Here is a 25,723-nt window from a genome sequence, read left to right as displayed (position 1 = left end):
CATTCTTGAAAGAAAGCATAATGATGGACACAAATGTTTGACCTTGTCCACTAGATGTCATCCTGAGATAAAAACAATAGCCCAGCAGTAGCCCTAAACTCAAGGCGCGTCATCTTCTATTGTGCGTGTCGTGGCTGGCAAGTGTGGTTCTCCCAAACTTGGAAACTTCTTTTACCTCTGGGCATAATAATGTTGCAGTAATTTAGAAGTTAAAGGACACTATAGCTTTTAGCTTTACTCTTACTCAAATAGGTCATATGTGGCAGTTAACAACATTATTTAATGAGAAAAATCTGAGACATGGATTTTGCAGACAGTTATCTTTAATGGGGAGTATACATGTGTAAAAAATAGTAAATGGCAATCCTCTGATGATAGAAAATATGTGATTTTAATAGCAATGACCTGATGGATCTTGCTCATCCACCCAAATGTACAGGATTTACTTGCACATCCCAGTGCACATGAAAGGCTTCGCACAAAGCAATTACAAGTTATGTCACTTGTATTCGTTAAATATCACTTAACTTAGAAGTGAAATGCCACACACATTACTATAGCTGTAACAACAAATCCCTTCAGAAATAAACTATTAAGGGTTTTCAAAGAAGGCATTGATTAAATCATGATAAGGCCTACCATTGCATAAGCTTGGCCTTTGCAAGAAAGGTCTAGGACTTAGATACTGTACAAATAATACAGTGAAATAATATCAGATAGATAATGACAACCATGAGGAGAACGACAACCATAAATGTCAGGAAAACAGCAAACAGAAAAACAACAGCAAAGCTGTTTTGGGTCTTTTTAAGTAGTTAACATTGTGTTTTACAGTAATTGTTTCAATAAAACCAGCATTAATACTGTCTTACAACTGTTGACTTTTAAAAACACAGCTTAAATTAAAAACGCTGCTGACTAGAACAGATTCCAAATGTAAACAGACCATGTATCTACTGTTGTTTCATGCTCTTCTTCCCCCTGAAGGAGGCATGCTTGAAGGTGCCTTGTGGTAGCAGTCTGAAGGCGTTGAATTTGGGCTTGCATTCATCCCAGTGGGGATATAATACATGCTCTCAAGATAGCTTTGATCCAGCGATGAGTGGCCTTTGGGTTCATTTTTTGGCATCTGGCTCGCAGGGCTTCCATACCTTAAGGAAGTCTGGTGAAGCGTGGTGGGGACAGGAGGCGGCTCCGGATGGCGAACTTGTTGGGCACTGCCTGGGATTGCTGGGTAAGATGGCATTGCATAAGGTAGGTACTGTGGTGCAAGCAACCCTGGACTGTGCAAAGAGGAGTAGGGTGGTGCAGCTGGTGGATACAGGCCTGAGTGGGACATTACCTGCTGCGGTATGAGAACTTCCACATACTGGCCCAATTCAGGATCAAACAGCATTTTTCTGAGTGGCTGCATTGGTACCTCAATGTAGAAGTATTTTCCAGTCTCAGGATCAAGAAGAACACGACGAGGACCTTGGCCACAGCTGAGCCCACTTGCATTCTCTGGATACAATACACTGGCTCCACCCGGGCCTTCATTTGTGTAATCATGAGCAAAAGATGGTGGTAAATCTTGGGGATTAAACAACTGAGGCCTGGGATCCAGAGTAGACATATTAGCTGAATGAGAGTACTCATGATAGGGAGCAGAAGCTGCCGATTGAGGTGAAGGATGATTAGCTGGGCGTCTGTCTGAAAGCAGCCCAGAAGTTGATGGTTGGTCATCACAGTAGGACTGTGAATTTGAAACAGGACAGGCTCGTGGGTTGTGTAGAGGCTGAATCAAAGCTGAGCCGTGGGGTATTGTGGTATTGGAGACAGGTAGAGCATCTGGTCTGCACTGTTGAGGACGAACTTGAGCTTGTGGAGGAGCTCCCGGACAGGTAAGGACTTGGCCTGGAGACCGAGAGGCTGCTGGTACCCGTTCCTGTGGACTGTGGTGGGGATGTCCTTGATGTGAGTGGGAACTTAGTGTGCAGGAGCATGGAGATTGCTTAGTGGTTGGATGATACCTGCAAGGCCTTTGTGGGGGCAAGTCTGACAGCCGTAGCGGGCTGAAACTCTCTCGCTCATCATAGCTGGGGGGATCATCTGTAGCATAGAAAAGATAGTCATCTGTGTGAAAACGATTATTAGATGATGCTCTTGTCACAGATTGTGTGTGGCCAAGGGCTTGTGCTCCTGATGAGTTAGAAGCAAAGGAACTATCTAACACTGAATGGTCTTGACTGAATGATGGGGCCTGCTGCTGGCAAGTGCTGGTAGTTTGAAAGAAAGCAGAAGATTGCTGTTGATCCAGACTGGCCAGTGTCATTGTGGTGGATTTCTGCACAGAACTTGGAGTTGTTGTGACTGGGATGGGTGGTGGTTTGTTGCTTGATACAGCCAGTCTTTTTGTATCTCCTGATGAAGCATCATTTGGTTGATCCTTGTGTATCACGGTTGGCGTTTCATTTTTATTCGACTCACTACTTAATCTGGTTTGATGCTTAATAACAGATGATGCTTGAGCATCTGCTTTTGGTGTATCACTTGACACTGACCTAATTTCTGCAAATGACTGTTTATAGCTGGGTTTTTGTGGTACAAATGACTTTAGCCTATCAGTCGATATTGACCTCACTTGTATTGGTAACTCAATCTCTTTTGATGCATTCACTGGTGTGCCATTATTTTTTGTACTACTTGAAAAAGACCTCACCTCTTGCTTGTCAGATGTTGCTAGATAAGTTGGATTTTGTGTCATAGTTGTGGTGGCAGTTATTTTCTTATTTTCTTGTTCCTTTGATGATTCCCAAGATTCCTTGGGACTTTCACTTTGTCGGGATGTCCTTGAAGAATTGTTGACAAGAGCTGTTGGACTGCAAGGCAATGCTGTATTTTCTGCCCTTACTTGTGCTTCACTAGAAAATCCTTCTGATAAACAGGCCTGTACAGGTACCTCAAGCCTGTTAACATGTTTAGCTGTAGCACTTGCACCTTCTGTAAGAACATCACACACTCCAATATCAGCCTGCATACCTTTCTCTTTCAATAGCATGGATACAGAGTGACTGTTGCTTGTAGCTTCCATTTGAGTTGAGTCAGGGATTGTAAGATCAAAGGTCTTTGATTTGGATGTGCCATCCGGCAGAACCACTAATGCAGAAATTTCCCGCTCCTTACTAGGAGGTCTAGGCGGCATTTTAGTACTCTGATCAAAGTGAGTATAAGACCTCTTAGTGATATTATCTGATTCAGGTAATCCATTTATGATTGTAGAGTGAGAATCTGATTCTTTTCGTAGTGACTCTGTCTTTGGCAAAGAAGCTTTGGGTGTTATTTTAGGGATGTCAGCATCTCTTCTTGTATCTATGCCCACTAATGGTTGTGATATTTTTGATACGTCAACAGGCTGTTTTTCAACTTGACAGTGGATTGTTTTGCTACCCGATGTTTGTTTGTCCTTCCAACTGATGGCTTTACATTCAATGTGTAAGGCTGGAGTAGTTTGTGGCGGCTGCTCTCTTTTCTCTTGAATGACTGTGTCTTCAGAAGTTGAATTTGACGCTTTGAAAGAGAGGTTGTATGTGTTTTTTACTAACTTCCTCACATCCCTAACTTTATGTATAATAGATTTTTTGTTGATTTCATCATCTTCTTCTGTCTCTATGACTTTTTGACTAGATTTGGTGCTCATATCTTCTGAAGCATTCTCCATTGACTGAGATTCAGACATTTCTCTGGAATGTTCTATGTCAGGGGATAGAGACACTTTCAGAGAAGATGTCTTTTTCCCTTTGTTAGAGGAAGGTTTCAAAGTTATTTCTGGAGTTTTTGACATAAATACACTCTTTCCAGTCAGTTGTTCCTGGTTTTCTGGTGTCGTCTGGCGCTTTGTCTCTCTGCTTGTCATTTTGCTCTGCATGCTTATTGCTGGAGTGGCAACAGCAGGACTTGTGTTTCTGACACTGGCATTTGCTGAGTCACCATTGTACTTCTCTCCAAGGTTGCCCCCTCCTTCCTCCTTCTCGTTACTCTTGCTGTTTTGTTTCACATGTATTTTGTCTTCAACTGATGTAAGGACCACTATAGGCTTTTTTTCTTCACTTGTAATGTTGCCAGCAACCTGAGCTTCCCCAGTGTTAAAGAACGCAGGTCTTAAGAATGGTTTTGGAGGAACTTTTGGGGCACACTTTTTCAGCTGACGATGTGAAAATCTCTCCCCTTCAACAGCAACATCTTTAGATAAAAAAGAACATTCAGATTGCTGGCTAGAGCTTAAACTATGCCTCTCCATATCACTTGGTACATCATCAAAAGAGCTGGGGCTGATATCAGGACGTTTGTTTTTATCTCCAGATGAACTTGGGTCTGCACTTTTTGGTGAGTCTTTTTGCGCATCTTGCATTTTCTTTGACAACACGCTCTTGATAATGCAAGATGCCATTTGTGTCTTAGGGGAGCCATCATCTAAAGACACAGACTTCTGCAATGTCCTTTTCCTGTAATTTTGTGGTGAATCTGGTACCTCCTTGGAAAACACCTCTTGCACAAAAGCTGGTGTGCTATGTTGACGAACAAGGTTGTTTTGTGAGTGCCTACTTGTTGAGGGTGAATTCAAAACATTTTCAGAGTTCCCTTTATGTTTTGTTTCATCTGTGTTCCGCCTTAACAGTTGTATCTGCCTTTTAGGTACTGTTCTCTTTCCTCTACTGGACTCTTCTTTGCTCTCTAAAGCAACATCCACACACTCAAAACTCCCCATTTCAAAGTGTTTGTTTGGGTCCAGGCTGTCACGGGGTAGAAAAGATGAGCCATCGTTTTCATGTAACGCTGAGCCACGTAAGTCTGCGTAGGACATCCATGCAACAGCACCAGGGCTGTCTACGGTCGATTGCTGAGAAACATTTGTTGATGACCTGTGGCTTGAATTGTACACATCCAAATAATCCACCTGAGGGCTAGACAGACTTCTGAAGGCCAGATCTGTAAACCATTTTACTTCATTATCTGCTTCATCTAACTCACTTCCCATGCTGGAGTTCTCACCAGTATACTCAGGAGAAAGAAAGCCTGCACTGCTGTGTTTACCAGTTGACTTGAGCCTCCTGGCGCCACCCTTGTTCTCTTGTTGTGAGCCCTGAGATCTGAGCGGACTCTGTTGCTGCAGAGTTGTTGGGTGCGACTCAAAATAACAGCGAGCTGGAATTCCCGACTTTGGGTCTCGACTTGAGAGTGCTGGGCTGTGGCCTGCAGGCCCTTTTCTATTCCTGGCACTGAATGACAGCTCAACCTGTTGCCCTCTGTAACTACTATCTCTCATAGTCTCCTCCCCCTCTCCCTCCCTCTTTCCACTCTCCTCCTTTTCCCTGCATAGCTGGCTGTCAAATTTACCACCACTGTCCCTACTGATAACCCCTGGACTTTCTCTTAAAGCTACAGGCACTTGGCTTTGCCTCTTGTCACTGCTTGGGCAATCATTTTCCAACATTTCTGTTCCCTTGTTGCTATCATAAACCTCAATATGGCATTGTTTCTTTTCTACAGATGTCACTGGCATTGGCACAGATGAAGCCCATGGACTCAGAGAGGCAGGTGTTCCACAGACAGTTAAATCTGTTATGTTGTCAGTGACAATTTCCTGATTTTGCTCCATTTTTACTGTGGACGACCCAATACTTGAATGTTTAGATGGTGAATCTTGCAAGATCTGCATTTGGCTAAGAATTTGTGGTCCACCGCCTGCACATTCATCTGGGACAGATGGACTGCTTTTGAAGGTCTCTGTGTCAGCAACGTCATTAAAATGATCACTGTCTATTGGGTTAGGAGATTGAGGATTAATTTCCTTAAAGATTATGGGTAAAGGCATATTTTCTGCTTTTTCAAGAGGGATGGAAGGCTCGGTTTGGAGATGAGGGGATAGTGCCGTGTCTCTGGTATGGTCTGATGCAGTTGATGAGGGCCTTGATCTACTCTCTGGTGTTGACAAAAAGTTCCTTGAGGTAGGTGAGACAGAGGTGTCATTTCCAAAAAGAGAGTTGGAAGTTTCAGAAGATTTGCCAGAGACAGTTGTCTCTACCACAGGTGATTGTGTTAAATCTTCATTTGGTGAAACGTTATACGTGATGCCTCCAATCACAGGGGATTTTGTATTGTGTGGCAGAACACTATAAGATATTGTTTTGATTTCGGGTGAGCAGGTGACTGATCTCAATTCTAGTGAAGGGGTTGGGGAAATGGGCTCTGGTGTAAGGTAGTGTTCTCTGCTGTTTGGAGTGGAGGTAATGCTCCTTAATGCAGGCGTGGAATCTCTACTGCATGTTGGTGTTGCTCTGTAGTCATTTTCATTGATGGCAGGGGAGGATGGCAGGTCATCAGGTTCTGTTGAATAAACCATTCTCTCATTTGTAGGTGACTGGCTGATGGTATAACCCATTGGTTCTGATGAGTGAGCTGAAACGGAGTGATCAGAAGAGGAGTAGATATCAACGTGACAGCAGGGGGAAGATGTTGAGGCTTCAGTTTCAGTTGAATAAACCCCTTTCTCATTTGTAGGTGATGGACTGATGGTGTAACCCAGAGAAGAGTGAATGTTTACTGGTTCTGGGTTATCATGAGAGGAGCAGATATCTCTGTAGTCAATCCTTGTGCTTACAGGGGAGGATGGTGAGGCTTCAGGTTCAGAGTTATCAGGAGAGGAGCAGACATCTCTGTAGTCAATCATTGTGCTTAAAGGGGAGGATGGTAACGCTTCAGGTTCAGTTGAAGAAATTATTCTCTCATTTGTAGGTGATGGGCTGATGGTGTAACCCAGAGATGAGTGAATGTTAGCTGGTTCTGAGTGATCAGGAGATGAGGAGATATCTCTGTAGTCACTCTTTGTGCTTACAGGGGAGGATGGTGAGGCTTCAGGTTCAGTTGAAGAAATTATTCTCTCATTTGTAGGTGATGGGCTGATAGTGTAACCCACATGTGAGTTAAATATTACTGGTTCTGGTGAGTAAGCAGGTGCTGAGTGATCAGGAGAAGAGCATGTTTCATTGATCTCTGGTGATTCCAGACTTTCTCTGCCATCTATGGATGAGCACACCTGTCCTCTTGTTTCAGTGGAAATTGCAGACACAGATAGGGAATCAATTTCCACATTATCACTGGTAGATGTAGATACTGAAAAAGATGCACCATCAGTGTCTTCCAAGTTTGGAAACTCTGATGTGTTCCCCAATTGAGTTGAGCACAAATTCAGCAGCTCAGGTGAAGATCTGCCTGTGGATGCAGGTGTGGAGCTAATTTCCCTGCTTACAGGGGAGATGGAGTTTAATCTGGGCTCTGGCATGACACTGGGTATGGGTAGGATATTAATATCTCTGTTTGCAGGTGAAGTAGACATTTCCTGAATAGGACGGCAGTCTGTTGGAGAAGTGGTTGACAGTTCTGACGCAGAGCCACAGATAATCATCCTTTGTGCAAGGAGAACGTTTTCCTCTTGTGGACTATGATAGTTCATATTTTCTTTGCTCTCAGAAGACACCACATTATTTTGTTCAAGTGGATATTCTGCCAAGGGTTCACAGTTAGTAGACTCAAATATAGGTATGCAGTCTTGTTTATCTAAAAATGGGCTTGTACTTGTATGTTGAGGTGCTGTAATAAATTCTTCTTGCTCAAAAGTGGCAGGTTCTTTCTCTGAAGGGCAAGATGTAGGATTAGAAAGATCCTTTTCTGGAATAATCTGATTTATAGATGGTGTTGAATCCATGTCCTGTGGTTCAGAAGCATTTGTACATTTCTTTTCATTCACTGGGGCAGCGCTCACTGACACTTGAGGTTCTTTCCAAATGTTCCCAGTATGTGAAAGGTCATTAACATTCACTTTGGTTGCAGGTGGTGTGTAATCAAGTGGGTTAAGTCCATTTTTAGAATCAGATAAGATGTTTGATTCATCTGAATGTGGATGTGATTCCCTGGTGTCCGATGTGGAAAAATCCAGTATATTTTTTGGAGAAGGTGTGTTGTAAGTGACTTCAGTGTTGTCGCTTAAGTCAGATCCATTGGCAGTGTGATAAGATCCTGAAGAGTCATTGGCATCATCTATTGGAAAAGGCTGATCCACTTCTCTTCTGACAAATGTCACAGAGGCTGGGCTACTGGAAAGTGATGGCGAGTCGCCGTCATCCCCAAAAATGTCACATAGGCAGGTTGTTTCTGATATAGCATTACGATGGTTGGGGATTGAAGTGATGTCAAAAATCTCCACGCGATTTGGCCCTTCACGACTCTGCAGGTTGAACGTTTGTGGAGCACTGCGAAGGAAAGAGTAGCTGTCTCCCTCTAAAACCCAGCGCTCCATTTCTTCACTTCAGATAGCAGAGGCATTGGGTTGTCACACTTGAGCCATTTATAAATGCCTGAACTGGTCATTCAGCAAATTTTGAATGTTTTCAGACCTAAAACATCAAAAGAAACAGTCACGAAAACTTGTTACTGTAAAGAGAATATAATTCTCATGACAAAATGTTTTCTTGTAGCTTTATATACCAAGTTCATCTTCTGAGAGCAAATAATAGTTACTTTGCACATACAAAAGTCTGCTTAATAATAGTAAACAGTATTACTTATCAGATTAGAGCATTACTCTTATAACTACTCACAAACATACCTCATGCAAACTGACGCAAAAATATATACAGTAACTTTGTAAGGTGAAACATGTAACAACATACATGCAGATATCAAAGTTCACATAAAAGTCATCAGATATGATACTTGCCTTTTCTGGTGTTTTCTGTCCACATGGCGAGTTTGAATGGAACAGTCCCTCCAGAGAACAACTACAGGGGACAGTTATGCACTGTACCATGAGCTGTGAATGAGGCTCCAACAGGGGGATCCAGTTTTCCGAGTGCCAAACTGACCCTTCATCGTAACAGGCCACTCAGTGCACAGATATGTCCAGCCCCTCAAGCTAAGCCCAAAAAAAAAAAAATGCTACGACTCCTGTACCCTTAGCCCTGTCTGAGCTCACGGAGCCTGGTTATTTCAAACATTAATTGACACCACTTTTTTTTTTTTTAAAGAGACACAAGCATACACAGAAAAAGGACACAAACCTGACCTGAAGCTTTTTTAATCATGCTTGGACATGTCTCTGCCAAGCTTAATAGGGTGTTACAGCTAGGAGCAGGTGCTGCAATGGAATAGATAGAGTCTGTGAAAGGAATCTGACACACTAGGCCAAGACAGTCATAGAGGCTCACTAATTTTAGACCTCTTCTATTAGGGGAAACTTTGCTTTGAGAGGCTGCCTAGAGACACACAGAGGACAGAAAATGGCAACTTTACAAAATATACACCAACTGAACTTTCTGTAGTATTTGATTGCAACATCCAGCTCTTGAAAACTCTTCCTTACATTTACATCTATTTGTTTAGCAGACACTTTCATATAAAGAGCCTTATAAAAGATAAATACATCATAATTAATTGCTTTGAGCTTAAAAATGTTGTCAATTCAAAATTATTTACAAGTAAAAAAAATTGAATTAAACATCAGTGATTTAACCTAGTGACCACTTTAACTTGTGACATAAGCTATCTTCTCCTTTCCACTTTTTGTGCCTATTGTTCAGAGCATCAAAGTACATTTGTTTCATGTGATTATAAACTAGTCCACCACCTTATAGTGAAAGAATGCTGAGGACTTCTGCAATGCAGGGATTTAGTGTCCACACAACACTACTGATAGAAGCAGCATGACAGTACCAAGAATAGGTCTTTGATCATCTGATGGACAGTCAAAACACAATTCTCAATGACCATGAATTAAAGCTAGAGACTTGCATCTCATGAAGCCACCGGACATTTAATATCTTTGACTGAATGGTTGTGAGCTTTTACAAAACTTGGTTAGAATAGATATAGTTTCGCTAAGCAGCAATTTCTAGTAGTTGTGTCTGAAAAGTCAACTGAAAGCCAGCATGACTCTAGTTCACAGAAAACTGTAGTAATTTTAATAAGACAACACAAAAGCATTTAATAAAAAACATCTTTGCCTGTTATTGGTCTCTGTCTAGCGCAATGTACATAAATATGATTGCAGAAATCCCCCTGCAGTAACATGACACATCTCTATCTTGAGGTCAGTGTATTTAGATATTCTATTTTTTGACAAATATGCAGTGGGGGGGAAACTGCCCCACAAATAAAACAGGCTTAGGATGTCACTTGACAATTTGTATGCAAAACATCACACACAGATATGTGTGATATCAGATATGTTGCAGACTTTCTGAAATTCTAAAGCTAAAATTTTGTCCTTGCCCTGGATTACAAGACACCTGAAAAAAAAAAACAAAAAAAAAAAAAAACTAAAAATATGTAATAAATAGCGTATTTCAATTAATTAATTCTAACACTGCACCAACACTATTCCCTTATTTGTTAATTTCCTGCATGAACATCATGACTCAATCTAATAGAGCATATTCACAAACCATTGTTCAACTCCACAGCAGTTCTACATGAGGTAAAAGTCGCAAATAAAAAGACCAACATGTACACGTCTTCCCATGAATCCTTTCCAAAGTCATCTGTGGGTGTTGTTCATTTGATCAGAATCCAGTCTTATTTCTATTGATTCTGGGGTCTAATCAACCCTGATAATAAATAATGTAGCCTGACTGTGCAAATGAAACATTTTGTTGTTTTTATTTAGATAGGTTGAATGAACATCTCCAATTTTTGGTTTTATAGTCAGAAAGAGATCTTCTCCAACAGCTAATCTAGTTCAATTTCACAAGCTGTAAGAAAAAAAGAAACAGCTCTTAAAATCGAATTATCAACAATATGCACCGTTGATAAAATATCAAATGCATTTTTATTTAACTACAATAAATGGAAAGAAAATGAATCTGTCTCTAGGAGTTAAGTAAGTTTATGATCTGGCTGTGACAGTGACTCACGTGAGGGTTTTAGTCTTTGCACTCGAGAGAAATAGCGTGGAGCTAAAAACCCAGCAGCATCTCCAGAGGTCAAAAGCACACCGTTCTCAGACCAGAAGAACTCAATCCCATCTGAGAGAGAGATCATTAGGACTTCTGCACTATAAATATTAAATGTATATTATCTTTATACTGGTTTATACTTAATACCTGACATAGCTTTCGCAACATCAATATACACAGCCAACTCACAACTCTGTCTCATACCTATAAACAGAAAAGAGGTCATTGAACTGTAAATGAACTGAATTACATATAAGGTGAATTGCATGCTTGGTCTGGACTGCTTTCTGCTATCCTAATCTGTTGTGCATGAATGCATGCCTAAATCAGGCATGTGATTGGCTAAGGACAAAAAAGCAGGAAAATATACTGAAAAAAAAAAAAATAGAAATATTTTGTAACAATATACACTACTGGTCAGTAATTTGGGTTCAGTAATTTTTTTCTTTCTTTTTTTGAAATAAATCAATACTTTTATTCAGCAAGGATGTGTTAAATTGATAAAAAGTGATAGTAAAGAAGATTTATATTATTAGAAAATATTTTTTTTATTTTGAATAAATGCAGTTCTTTTTAACCTTTTATTCATCAAATATTTTAGGCAGCAGAACTGTTTCCAACACTCATAATAAATCAGAATATTAGAATGATTTCTAAAGGATCATGTGATTACTGGAGTAATGATCCTGAAAATTCAGCTTTGCTTCACAGAAATAAATTATAATTTAAAGTATAATAAATTGAAAACCAATTATTTTAAATTGTAATAATATGTCACAATATTAAAAAAAAAAAATCAGTATTTTTGATCAAATAAATGCAGGCTTGATGAGCAGAAGAAACTTCTTTCAAAAACATTAAAAATAGTAATGTTTCCAAACTTTTGGCCTGTAGCCTACTGTATTCCCCCCAAAACTGCACAACTGTAGGGTAAAACATTAATAAAAAAGTGATAATAAAAAATGCGTCTTAAAACTGACATGATTGTAACAAAATCACACAGTCTGGAGAACTCAGAACAACTGCTAACATTAAGTTTAAGGTAAAAATAACTGCCATGAAATTATAGTATCTTACTCCTATGCAATTAGATAAACTGTTCATTCACTACATCACTTTACCTCTGTCTTTATCCCCTTTTATCCTCTTCTCTTCTTTTTGGCACTGTATCTATCGCAGACTATAATGCTCATTTATAATGTGTCACGTAAATTCGGCCATCCGTCACAATCAGGAAACTTTCACCGCGTCTAGAACTGGCGCGAGCTGCCAGGCCCGTTTCTACGAGCCTGTGTGTTAAGCGCCCTCAAAAAAAAGCAATGCTGTCTATATGGATGCGGCGTCGCGCACGCTACACAACAAATTACCAACAACTGATCGCGCGCGCGCTCTGTTTCTGACGCACTTCAAGCACTCGCTGGGCGGGGAAAGATTGCATCTCTCTGCCATCTGTAACCATGTTGACGTGCCGCCCGGTGTGGCCGCGATTGTGGTTCCGTCCCGGGTTACCATGGTGACGGCTGTGAGATTACCCCCCCCCCCCCATTTTTTTTTTTTTTTTTTTACAGATCTGCATGATTCACGTAGGTCACATTTTCAGGTTGGAAAATCCGGAATTCCGGATTAATCCGGAAAAATCACATCCCTGCTAAATACATACATACATACTCACATGAAATATAGATCTCTAGAAAATAATCTTAATCTGCACGGCACTGCATGTCACTCACCACTGATGACTTCGCCCTCTCCAGGTAGCCCAGGTGCCAGGTGTATGTGAGTTCTGGTCATTCTGCTGAGGCCCTGACTGCGTATAGAGGACCAGTGTTTCATGTATGAGCCATGAACAGCTTCTCTTGGATAGTCCGGATCATCAAGTGCAACCTTTCTCAACTCCAGATCTTTAACCTTGAAGAGACACATTCTAGGATAAGTTAAATGAATACATAAATCACACAATTTACATCAAGTTTTTTTAAATTTAAAGAATCTGTAAGATTTACATTACATTTATTTATTTGACACTTTTCAGTGAATAAACTAGATTAGTATATCACAAATTATATATACATACACCTGAATAGGTACACCTGTTCAACTGCTTGTTAATGCAAATATCTAATCAGCTAATCACATGGCAGCAGCTCAATGCATTTAGGCAAGTAGACATGGTCAAGGCGATCCACTGAAGTTCAAACTGAGCATCAGAATGGGGAAGAAATGTAATTTAAGTGACTTTGAACATGGCATTGTTGTTGGTGCCAGACGGGCTGGTATGAGTATTTCAGAAAACTGCTGATCCACTGGGATTTTCACACACAACCATCTCTAGGGTTTACAGAGAATGGTCTGGAAATATCCAGAGAGCTGCAGTTCTGTGGGTGAAAATGCCTGGTTGATGCCAGAGATCAGAGGAGAATGGCCAGAGTGGTTCAAGCTGATAGAAAGGCAACAGTAACTCAAATAACCACTCGTTACAACCGAGGTCTGCAGAAGAGAATCTCAAGTCGTATCTTGAGATCTTGACGACTGTCGTACCTTGAAGCAGATGAACAACTGCTGCAGACGACACACCAGTGCCACTCCTGTCAACTAAGAACAGCAAACTGAGGCAATTCACACGGGCTCACTAAAAGTGGACAATAGAATATTGGAAAAACATTGCCTGGTCTGATGAGTCTGAATTTCTGCTGCAACATTCAGATGGCAGGGTCAGAATTTGGCGTAAACAACATGAAAGCATGGATTCATCCTGCCTTGTATCAACGGTTCAGGCTGGTGGGGGTGGTGTAATGGGGGTTATGTGTAACAAACTTCCGTATTCTGTAAAACAGGAACAAATATATACTCAAGATACCTTCAAAGGAGCGAGCAAAAAATTTCTCTTCTCACTAACATTTAATTACTTAAATCAAACAGAAACAATAAAAACAACTAGCTAGGTTAGCTGATTACCTTAAAAGCCCATAGATATAGCAGTCAGAAGTACTGCCGTTAACACTTCCTCCGACAGAGACCTGTTTGTTCATGTGATGTTGGGCATAAACCTTATGGTGTAGGAGGCACACTTTAGGCCCTTTAGTACCAATTGTAAATCATTTAAATGTTATTTATTGTTGCTGACCATGTCCATGCCTTTGTGACCAGTGTACCCATTTTCTGATGTCTACTTACTTGACTACTTTAAACCTATATATCTTAAATTAAGACTGTAGACTTTACGTGACTTCTGAACTACACTGACTTGCACTGAGTGACCCTGATTGGCTCGTATCTGAAGACGACCATTCTCAGTGTGGTTGCAAAGCTTGAATCGCTGTTTGTCATCGGTGGCCACCACTCGCTCCACATCCTCCACTGAAAATGACCGGAACTGCTGATGTGCGAGAATTTCCTCCACAAATACAAAGCCATCTGTGGACAAGGTCACATAAGAATTAGAGACAGACAACAGGGATGATAAAAAAATAAATAAAAAAACTGAATCCAAAACATGTGCTAAGTGAATGAATAATTTGCTGTCTAGTCCAATATTAACAGGAATCATCCTCCACAAGAACTTCATTCCACACAATACCTAAATAACAATTTTGTAAGCAGACTAGTTAGTTTGTGGATATCACTTCTCACCCGAGTTCATCTGAAAACCCATCTTATTGGCACCATGGCGTAATACATAAGTTAGAGATTTAGACAGGCGCACATCTCTGCTCTGAAAGACACACAAAACAGAAATAACAAATTCATTACAGTGCACAGACATAATGGCGTAACACATAACGAATGAATGATCGTTTCTCCCCCCCCCCACCTCTTCATTTCGGTTTCCTCGCCCTCCTCTTCCTCTTCTCCCTCGAGGTTGACAATCCATTTTTTCACTTGTTGTGATATTGTCATTCACAAATACAGCTACAAGATATATGGGCTACTGCAGTTATTTGTTTCGTATAATTCTTCTTGGATTATTTACCTGTACGAAAACTATTTTTTAAACTCCTTTCTATAAGCTTTCGTTGCTGAACTTCACGTTTCGATAATGGAAGCAGCCATTAATGAACCCATCCATCCATTGACCAACAGGGGGCAGTAAAGAATGTTTTATATTTTCTAAGTTTATGTGTATCCTACCTACGCCGTCTAGTGGGAGTGACTGCACTGATTTAATGTTTTTTGAAGAGTGAATTATCGATAAAACATTATTTAAATCTAGATTAAATAAAAAAAAAATTATTTGTTGGAAATACCACCGTTACCTCACACCATCTTGAAAAAAAATAAATGTTTCCTTTGTTACCAATAGTTATCGTCTTATTATAATCACAAGCAAACAATTTATTATTATTATTATTATTATTATTATTATTATTATTATTCAGCTTTTAAAGAAACATGCCCCGCCCAGACACAGAGAGGGGCATCACATCATCAGTCTTCCATCTTTGTGCGGGGCGGCTCGCAGACTGAACTGACGAGTGGAGCAACAAAACACTGCGGGCTTACGATCTCACTCTCAAAACAAAAGCCTGATCTTACGCCGTAGCTTTCTGTTCCGAGAGCTCGACAACATGTCCTCTATCCGCGGTTACCCCGTAATCGCCTGCTGCGTGCTGGTCGCTTTGGTTCTGGGTATAGAAGATGGCCCGGATCGCCCGGTTATCGGAGCTCCGGGGTCCCCGGTCCGTCTGTCGGAGTCTGACCCGGGGGTTATGAAAGCAGTGAAATTTGCCGAGGAACGATATAATATGGGCTCCAATGCGATGCATATACGCCGTGTTAGCAAAATCCTGTCGGCCAGCAAACAGGTAACGTTAACGTAAAATTATAAATCATCCGTTTGAAATTTCTAATATATACAATGTTTTTAACGGATTCAAAACCATTAATTCTGCATACAATATAACTGTAGACAGAATATAATAATTGTTTGTATTATCATGGTTCATGTTTTATTTATGACGACTATTCGTTATTCCGATACTGGACATGAAGTTTATTATAAGGAGTTATTTTTACCGCATTCATGTGATTAGACGTAAACAAGCGCAGAGCGTGCGCAGAGGCCTCATACATAACAGTGTTGAGCGGATTCAAGCACCACAACACTGCGCGCCTTTTGCGCAGCGGTTTATTACAGTAGATAAAAGGAAAGCTGCGCACTTATGAACATTTACCAATGTTTGTAGGACGGTATATTTAAAGGTCGTTTAAAGCCCACTGTTATATAAATACCACAAATACTTGCAGTTTGTGATATAATTGTTTCTGTGTAACCAATGTATGTATTTAGTTACATAAATTATTATAAAAAAGTAATCGTTATCAAGTAAATATATAATCTTTATTGAAATATGTAACCAATGTTTTAAGATTTCGGTAAATGCATTGGTTAACTTAACATGAACAAAGAATGAACAATACTTATGCATTTATTTATCTTACGTTAATCTCAACATTTACTACTACATTTTTATCATCAGAAATTGTATCTGTTAACACTGTAAACTAACATGAACATTTGTAGTAACTAACAATAACAAAAGTTGCTGTAAAAATATATTACACATTGTTAGTAAATGAATGTTAACAAATCAGAAGTGCTACCAAAATGTCTTTATCGAAGTTTGATATGACAGAGCCATAGTTATTCCCTTATTCAAAAAGAGTGATTTGTGTCTTTAATTTCTGTTCTGTCTTCCACAGCTGGTGAAAGGTATACGGTACAGTATTATGGTAGAGATTGGAAGCACTCAGTGTAAGAAATCCCTAGAGCTGAGCACTGTGGACACCTGTGAATTTTTCCCAGAGCCCCACAAACAGAAGGTTAGCAAACACTAATCCTTAATCCATATAAAACGTCACTACTCAGAGTCTGTAATGGCAAACTCTTAATAGTCAAAATGCACTGCATGAACCATTTAAGGTGGGATTCTTTTTTGTGTGTTCATTATTAGCATGCATGCGATTTTTATTTAATGTACAAAATGTGCAATTCCATTCAGTAGCACAAATCCAGTATGATGACCCCATGCTTTTGTTCATTCAAATACTAAAACAATTAGCAAAACAGCACCACTTTGGCAGAAGCTGAACTTGCCCATTGTAAATTTACTATACACATGATTCTCTCTCCTAAACCACACCCATTCTCTGTCTCTCCACAGACGGAGGTTTGTTTGTTTGAGGTTTGGGACATTCCCTGGGAAAGTAAATCCACCCTGCTTAAACAGAAATGCGAGCCTGCGGGTCAGTAGCCTGGGACAGATGGCAGATCTGTCCAAATCATCTTCATCACATGATACACTGCTGTAGTGTAAAACAGACATGAATTCTCATTATTATGTTTTAAGACAGGAATTAAAGTTATTTTTATCATACATCCACTTTTAATGGTTTTCTTCCCAACATGCATTTATATTTACTTTGATATTGTGTATGTCTTAGTTTCCAAGGAGCTCAAAAAGGTTGCATCTGTACCCCTAACCCATGGCAAACCCATGAAGGTAATGCAATGTACACTTCAATAAAATATTTGCAACAGTTAATTAAACATTTTGTGAGCTTTTCGTGATGCATTACTTTTTTGTTTTGTTTGCCGTTTTCAGGAAACTGTGGAGCTTTTGACCCAGTTTAAAAACTTTATAACCACATACAACCGAACATACAGCTCCCAAGAAGGTAAGACACAAGAAATTTATTAAAGAAATTAATTTTTTTAAGAAATTAACTATTTTATGCATTGAATTGATCAAAAGTGACAGTAAAGACATTTATAATATCACAAAAGATTTCTATTTCAAATAAATGCTGTTCTTTTGAACTTTCTATTCATCAAAGAATCCTGAAAAATGTATCAGGGTTTACCCAAAAATATGAAGCAGCAAAACTGCATTGTTAATAACAAATATTTACTGAGCAGCAAATCAGCATATTAGAATGATTTCTTAAGAATCATGTGACACTGAAGTCTAGAGTAATGATGCTGAGAATTCAGCTTTGATCATAGGAATACATTACATTTTAAAATATATTACAATAGAAAATAGTTATAATAATTTGTAATAATATTTCATAATATTAATGTTTTTTTCTGTATTTTTGGTCACATAAATGCAGACCCCAAACCTTTGAATGGTCGTGTACTTTAGATTACAATGAATTTGTCACACCTGTACAGTTTACAGTGAAATAGATACTCATAAATAGTAATATTAAAGTGATTTGTAGTTATATTTATGTATATTAAAGTGATTTTTAGTTATATTAATGTATAATGCCTATCACATGGATACCATAATGTAAACTGATAAGTTTTCTATATTAGTATGTCAGTTAATGTCTATTTGTATTAGATATACACAATTAAAAGTACTTAATTAACCACTGGTCCACTAAACTCCACAGAGGCAGAGAAGCGTTTGCGCATTTTCCAGGAGAATATGAAAACGGCACAAACACTGCAATCCCTGGAACAGGGGTCAGCCGAGTACGGGGTCACCAAGTTCAGTGACCTCACAGGTACGTTTATGGATTTTTAGATGATCATTTATTGCTCAGGAAAATATAGGGAAAATACCAATTAGTGTAGAGTGGCCAATTTTAGAGTGACAAGGTCAACATTTTTATAATTCAGATGTGCATTCCTGTTGTCCCAAAAACACACACATGTGCAAGTCTCTCTATAATGTACTAATCACATCGATGTGTGTAGAGGATGAGTTCAGAATGATGTACCTGAACCCAATGCTGAGTCAGTGGAGTTTGAAGAAGGAGATGAAGCCAGCGACCCCGTCCAGCAAGGCCGCTCCTGACAGCTGGGACTGGAGGGATCACGGGGCGGTCAGTTCTGTGAAGAACCAGGTATGACTGCCAGATTAACTCGCATCAGCCGTTTAGAATTAAAGGGATATTTCACCGCTGGAAAGATGAATGTGTATTTAAACTGGGTAATTTATGTAGTATAAATGTAAAATTATTTTAGCAGTTGGTGCTTTCTAGACTGAGAAAAGCCAGAAAATGTATTTTTGGCTCATGTGGATGAAAGACAACAACTCCCAGAATGCACTTGCTTCGCCTCCCTACGAGGCCACTCCCAAGCCACGCCTACCGGTTACAGATGGCAGTATCGGAAGAAATGATACAACTAGTCTACTAGTTGACTCAAAACTGAAAAGACGCCGTTTTATCGTGAGATCCCCCTATGGGCGGGTTGAAAACATGCGGAACTAGCTCCTCCTACTGGCTGGAGTCTCTCGGCTCTGGCCAAAAAAGCCTCTGATGACGCAAAATGACGATTTTTGGAGTCATCGGATGTTTTTTTCCAGACACACAATACAGAAATCTCTCGTCTCAGGGGGACATGAGGGAGGGAAGCACGGTCATTCGAAAACACTACCGGGTTTCTACTGATACAAAGCTTAATGCTAATCGGTGAAGTATCCCTTTAATCAGTAGGTGTAATTGAACGAAGCATTGATTTTTAATATAGCGCTTTTAGATGCTACAGTACACTCAGAGTGCTTTACAATGGGATAAGGGTTCATTGAATTAAGATTAATATGATGAATGATGAGTGAATCAACAAAATATGAATGCTTTGTATGTCTGCAGAGTTAAAGGGATAGTTCACCCAAAAATGAAAATTCTATCAAGTTGTTCCAAACCTGTATGAGTTTCTTTGTTCTGCTGAACACAAAGGAAGATATTTGGAAGAATGTTTGTAACCAAACAGATCTCGGTCCCCATTGACTTCCATAGTAGGAAAAAAAAAAAATATATATATATACACTATCTGTTTGGTTACAAACATTCTTCCAAATATCTTCCTTTGTGTTCAGCAGAACAAAGAAACTCATACAGGTTTGGAACAACTTGAGGGTGAGTAAATGATGACAGAATTTTCATTTTTGGGTGAACTATCCCTTTAAACTTGAATGAAGAGGTTTATTATAATTGTTTTAATTGACTGTCGGTTGCAGGGCATGTGTGGCTCTTGCTGGGCATTTTCTGTGACTGGAAACATCGAGGGACAGTGGTTCAAGAAAACTGGAGAGCTGCTTTCCCTCTCTGAGCAGGGTAAATATATACTGTACTACACTACCGTTCAAAAAGGGGTCAGTAAGATTTCTGTTTTGAAAGAAATTAATTCTTTTATTCAGCAAAGATGCATCAAATTGATCAAAAGTGACTAAATACATTAGATTAGAAGTATAATGTGACAAAAGATTATAAATGCTGTTCTTTTGAACTTTTCTCTGCAAAGAATTTCACAAATCAGCATATTAGAACAATTTCACAATTTGTTTTTACTGTATTTTTGATCAGAATGCAGCCTAAGATGCAGTATAAGACTTGTTTAAAAATAATAATAATAATAATAATTTCTTACAGACCCCAAACTTTTTGTTCCACCATTGTGCTAGGGTGATGTGGAAAAGGAAAAGCAAACCTCTCCTCAACAAACTGCACGATTTTAGGTGTCAATGTCTATATCACAAATGCTTCCAGATGAATGCCTTGCCTTAGCAAACACCATACATAACATGAGATAAAAAAAAAATAGGGTGTTATTCTAAATGTGAGTTTAAATTCCTTTGTTTTCTCTCACCTCTTTACATAACAGAATTAGTGGACTGTGATAGGCTGGACCAGGCATGTGGAGGTGGGCTGCCGTCTAATGCTTATGAAGCCATCGAGAAGCTAGGTAAGAAATAACAGAGCGGAGGTCATTCCCGAGAAGGCAAATAACTTACAGGGAATCTGTAAGAGTAAACATGTCCTAAATGTCCATGTCCTTCTTTTTTTCACCCCTAAAGGAGGTCTTGAGACAGAAACAGACTACAGCTACACGGGAAAAAAGCAGAGCTGTGATTTCTCTACAGGGAAGGTGGCCGCTTACATTAACAACTCTGTCGAGCTGCCCAACGATGAAAACGGTGAGTGAGAGAGATGAAAATAATAAACACAATTCAATTAAAAACATTAAAACAACACTGATGAGGGAAATACCTGCACTAGAGGAAATTAAAGCAGGAAATTAAAAATATCAATTGTATTTTATCAGAACATTTGGAAAGAAATATGAGCTATAAGCTAATCTTACTTAATTTAAAAGTATTACTTAATACTTAAATATGCAGCACCATTGAAAATTATAGCACACCCAGTGTTTAAAGGGAAATACACCACTGTTCAGAAATGTGGGGGTGGTAAGATTTTTTTTTAATGTTGCTCACCAAGGCTGCACTTATTTGATAAATTACAGTAAAACAGAAATATTGCTATAATAGGTTTACAATTTAATATAACCATTTTAAATTTGAATCTATTTTAAAATGTAATTTATTCCTGTGATCAAAGCTGAATTTTCAGCATCAATACTCCAGTCTTCAGTGTCACATGATCCTTCAGAAATCATTCTAATATGTTGATTTGCTGCTCAAGAAACATTTATCATCAAATGTGGAAAACCGTTACGCTGCTTATTTGTGTGGAAACAAATATTTTTCAGGATTCTTTGATGACCAGGAAATTAAAAAGAGCAGCATTTATTTGAAATAAATATTTTGTAACATTATAAATTTCTTTACAGTCACGTCAATTGAATCTTTGCTGAATAAAAGTTTTTTGTTTTTTTTTATTGACCCCAAAACATTTACAGTAGTAGTGTGTGTTTCCAGTCTGTCTTTTAGTCTAAAATGTCTTGATTTTTCTCATGTCTTGTAGTTATTGCTGCTTGGCTGGCTGAGAACGGTCCGGTGTCTGCTGCCCTCAATGCTTTTGCCATGCAGGTAACACACATGAACAATGGAAAATTATACTGTTAGCTTGGATAAATGTGTTATGAAAATATATTGCCTGGATAAAATGTTAAATTTGTAGTACACTTCAGCATACTATACAACAGGATGTAATAATGAGGGATATAAATTATAAGAAAACAGTTGTTTTTGTTTTTTAAAAGCACACATTTCTGGTGCTAATGTAGATTCAAGCATATATATCTGGTACAACAAAAACAAAATGCTGTTTTACCTGGTTACTTCCTGAAGTTGCCCTTTTTAGACTATTTTGTTGATGTCTTCAGTTCTATAGAAAGGGAGTGTCTCATCCTCTAAAAATCTTCTGCAACCCCTGGATGATTGATCATGCTGTGCTGCTTGTGGGATACGGACAACGTGAGTTATTTTGATTTAAATGGTTTGTACTGATATAGATCTGAACTTCAGGCGTTTAACGGCAAGGCTTAGCAAATGACCATTTCAAAATACCTTGGATAGACATTTATAGCTATGTAGAACCAGGCAACAGAGTCGCGTAGTGCCCGAAGTGATGCAGAGTTTTTCTGCTTTTGTGTGCAGGTAATGGCGCTCCATTCTGGGCCATCAAGAACAGCTGGGGAGAGGACTATGGAGAGCAGGTACAGTATGAAAAACAAAATCACCTGAATGTGCAGTATCACATGTGCAAATAAAATCATGTCTGCTTGTATCAGTCACACATGCCATGTATTATTAAGAAAATAGCAGAGCTCTAAAAATTAATTATATGCTCAAATGAATAATGCACGGCCTCTGTAGACTTCCATTCTTGACTGATGCTGGAAAAAAACATTACCGATGTTTACAAAGTGCCCCTAATATGCTTTTTCGAATATAACCTTTCATGCAGTGTGTAATATACTGTAGCTGGTTGTGAATGTAAAGCTCTGCAAAGTTTTAAGGATCAAAGTGCACGATAAATAAAGTTATTGTCTCCTTAAAGAAAGAAGAATCGATTCTGAAGTGCCTGAAACGAGTCGTCAGTAATTACAGTCTTACTTCTTGCTCGAACCTACATAGGTCTGTAACAAATTTGCATAATTCCAGCCTGTGGTCTTCATTGGCTGCCCGCGAACCACGTCTACTTTGACCCTCAAACCCTGTAGTTGTAGCTGAGACTGCAAGAGTTTGGTTCATGTTGTCAACATGTCGAGAAGACGCTGTTTTCTGAGCTGCGAAAGCAAATGGTTTTCTGACGCTTGCTGTAAGTGGTAGACCAATCACAACAGACTGGATAATCTGACCAATTGGAGCAGACTTTCAGAAAGGAAAAAACGTTTATCAAACCGTGACAGGGTATTCCTTTATCAAACCGTTTCAAACACTGTGAGAAAAGAGGGGATGTTGCAGTGTATATTATGAGAAAATTAAAGTGATTTTTGACTAGATGTATGTAAACCTATTGTAGGAGACCTCCAGAACAAAATAAGGAACCTTGAAAATAGCATAATAGGGGCACTTTAACATGTTTACTAAGTTTGATTGTTAGAAAATTATTAATGGAAAAGTATCTAAAAATTGTGTTATTTGCCATGATTAGAGTATTACATTACTTATACATGTAGACTTTCTGCCAAAATCATCACATAACAATTCTTGACAACATTTAGTCCTGCTCATAACTTATAAGTATGTCAATAGACTATGTAATATATATTATTACAGAAATGTTAAAGTCTTTCCTATACTTCTTTTATAGGGTTACTATTACCTGTACAGAGGATCCAAACTGTGTGGAATCAACAAGATGTGCTCATCTGCAGTTGTGAATTAGACACGCACGCACGCACACACACACACACACACACACACACACACACACACACACACACACAAAAGAGCATGGATACAAAAAAAAATGCAAAACAGTTATGAACATGCAATGATTCTTTACAGAGGTTTGTCATCATGTGACCTGTGAACACAAAAGTTTAAAACACATTCTGAACATATTTCATCCATATAAGCACATAATTCTCCATAGCTCAAAAATGTGAAGTATTTTCTCTTGAGATCATGTGCTTTAGTCATCAGTCATTCCATTCAGAATAGCTGAATTTAACATAATTTACCTCAGATCCTCATGTGCAGTGATGTTACGGACACAGCAAATAACCAAATAGCAAAGGACAAGATAACAGCACACTGTTTACCATGTTACTGATACAAATATTAAAATGTGTTGTGATTTTAGATAATTTAGTTAAATATTTTGTGCTTTACTTTAGTTTTGTTGTTCTGTATTTAATTATATAACTTTTAATTTAATTCCAAAAACACTGAATTGAGCTTGTGTCATGTTCACTTTTAAACCTGCTTAATAGATTAGACAATTTTCAACAGTGGATTTTAGACATCTGAGTGCATTTTACAGAATATTTTTAAGATACTAGTCTTGGAAACCAGATTTTGCACACTATGAATTTGCACAGTATTTTGTGATCATTCCGTTAATGTAAGCGTGGCTCTTTTCCTTCCCCCACATCTTCCTCATTTTTGAGCATATTTGGATGCATGGGAAAAAAGTTGCTGATGCTTCTTCCAAACACACAATGAAAGATTTCTTTGAGGTTTTGTGTTAGAAAAGATGAATCTCTCAGCTGTATCTCTAATGCATTATCAAACCTGTATTGCTGAATAAACTCCCAAATGTGTACGTTGTGCTTCCCGCTGTCATAACTGCCATGTTTTTGTAAGTTCAATAATCGAGCAATATTTAGGCTTAAATTAGTCTTAATTTCAGCCATTTTAAACTGCACAAAACATCCATGATGAAAGCAATCGCAACAGAAAATGAAGCAAGAGAACTAGTTAACCTCAGCGGTTTCTAATTTGTTTTGACACACTGGGCTAGCGTTTCTTACAAAATATTAAGTATACCAGAGTTAAAAGTGGAACTTGAATTGTTGCACATTTGAACATTAGAACAGGAAGTATAGTTTGACCACGTACAACCCTGAACCTTGCAGGAATTATTTTATATCACATACATGTACATGTGTTAGTTGGAATAAGGTCAATGCTTTGAAAATTGTCGAGCGCTCTCTAGTGGTTTTTTGTGGTAGTTTACCTCAATGTGAACATTATTTTTCAAGCCTTGCAATTCACATGACACCAAAATGTTAGCATGGCATTGACCCCAACAGAGATTACACAGTTATAAACATGTCATGTTATTTTATTGTCTTAAAAAGTTACACAATCCCCAAGGGAGGGATTTAGTACACTAAAACATTTAACAGCACAACTACACAAATGGGGATTTTTTTTTATTTTTAATATTATAGACTTTACCAAAAAAAAAAAATCCCCCTTGTAGGTTTTTATACTTAGCTTGACAGATAGCCATCTCTTACAGAATGACATAATGTCACAATAAGGAACAATGTTATTGAGAACCATAAGAAATCCATCATGTTTAGGGAAGACATTTCATGGACTATCAGTATTTCGTATGAAATATGTTCATTATAAACAACATCCATTTGGATGATTTTTTTCCTTATCCTTTTTACAGTCACCAGAGAACAGGCATTAGTGCAAACATGGTATAACAAGGTAGTCCTGGCTGCAGTTTATCCATTTATTCGAGAGCGTGACATTTTACAGTCCTCTAGAACTCATGAGGGGACTCGTACTCTGATGAAATATGACAGATGTTCACTAAATGGAGCAGTGAACATCATTTCACAAAAAGAAAAAAAGATATTCTTTCAGACTTATTTCATAACTTATTTAAAAACTTAGAAATCACTGATTCTTGAATACTGGGACAAAACAGGGCACAGAACATAAAAGTTTATGCATCAAATAATTAACTTGCACGTGTTCAGAGGCATTTACTTTGGCTTGGTTGCTATTTTATAAATCATTTATATATTAACTCATTCACATGTCAATACTGTCATGTTACACGAT

General features: G+C 38.6%; 3 protein-coding genes across 3 annotated transcripts; 1 reads left to right on the top strand and 2 right to left on the bottom strand.

The window, feature by feature from the left end:
• Positions 1-305: 305 nt before the first annotated feature.
• LOC311095445 (uncharacterized protein) lies at positions 306-10,325 on the bottom strand. Its single transcript, XM_084133951.1, has 2 exons — positions 8,756-10,325; positions 306-8,432 (listed from the first exon to the last, which is right to left on the bottom strand). Exon 2 carries the CDS (start codon positions 8,333-8,335, stop codon positions 965-967), a length of 7,371 nt encoding a protein of 2,456 aa, XP_083990077.1. The 5' UTR covers positions 8,336-8,432; positions 8,756-10,325; the 3' UTR covers positions 306-964.
• Positions 10,326-10,667: 342 nt separating this feature from the next.
• Positions 10,668-15,066, bottom strand: trpt1 (tRNA phosphotransferase 1). Its single transcript, XM_084133957.1, has 7 exons — positions 14,800-15,066; positions 14,619-14,700; positions 14,233-14,402; positions 12,719-12,896; positions 11,136-11,192; positions 10,947-11,057; positions 10,668-10,784 (listed from the first exon to the last, which is right to left on the bottom strand). The coding sequence occupies exons 1-7, from the start codon at positions 14,857-14,859 to the stop codon at positions 10,762-10,764; spliced, it is 681 nt and encodes a 226-aa protein (XP_083990083.1). The 5' UTR covers positions 14,860-15,066; the 3' UTR covers positions 10,668-10,761.
• A 318-nt stretch (positions 15,067-15,384) lies between these two features.
• Positions 15,385-24,461, top strand: ctsf (cathepsin F). Its single transcript, XM_084133956.1, has 14 exons — positions 15,385-15,790; positions 16,689-16,808; positions 17,150-17,231; positions 17,430-17,488; positions 17,591-17,663; positions 18,390-18,503; positions 18,697-18,845; positions 19,964-20,060; positions 20,608-20,688; positions 20,801-20,920; positions 21,711-21,775; positions 22,072-22,162; positions 22,346-22,404; positions 23,505-24,461. Exons 1-14 carry the CDS (start codon positions 15,554-15,556, stop codon positions 23,577-23,579), a joined length of 1,422 nt encoding a protein of 473 aa, XP_083990082.1. The 5' UTR covers positions 15,385-15,553; the 3' UTR covers positions 23,580-24,461.
• Positions 24,462-25,723: the final 1,262 nt, after the last annotated feature.

Source organism: Abramis brama, assembly GCF_963993115.1.
Source record: "Abramis brama genome assembly, chromosome: 13".
NCBI lineage: Eukaryota > Metazoa > Chordata > Actinopteri > Cypriniformes > Leuciscidae > Abramis > Abramis brama.
Note: the sequence above shows the minus strand (reverse complement) of the source record. Positions and strands in the feature narration are given on the sequence as shown.

Coding starts and splice junctions, on each gene's coding strand:
- LOC311095445 (XM_084133951.1), bottom strand. CDS start 8,335: ATGGAGCGCTGGGTTTTAGAGGGAGACAGCTACTCTTTCCTTCGCAGT.
- trpt1 (XM_084133957.1), bottom strand. CDS start 14,859: ATGGATTGTCAACCTCGAGGGAGAAGAGGAAGAGGAGGGCGAGGAAAC. Junction 14,701..14,799: donor GAGGAAACCGAAATGAAGAG/GTGGGGGGGGGG, acceptor TGTGTCTTTCAG/AGCAGAGATGTGCGCCTGTC. Junction 11,193..12,718: donor AGAGGGCGAAGTCATCAGTG/GTGAGTGACATG, acceptor TTCTGTTTATAG/GTATGAGACAGAGTTGTGAG.
- ctsf (XM_084133956.1), top strand. CDS start 15,554: ATGTCCTCTATCCGCGGTTACCCCGTAATCGCCTGCTGCGTGCTGGTC. Junction 20,689..20,800: donor TGAAGCCATCGAGAAGCTAG/GTAAGAAATAAC, acceptor TCACCCCTAAAG/GAGGTCTTGAGACAGAAACA. Junction 22,163..22,345: donor GCTTGTGGGATACGGACAAC/GTGAGTTATTTT, acceptor TTTTGTGTGCAG/GTAATGGCGCTCCATTCTGG.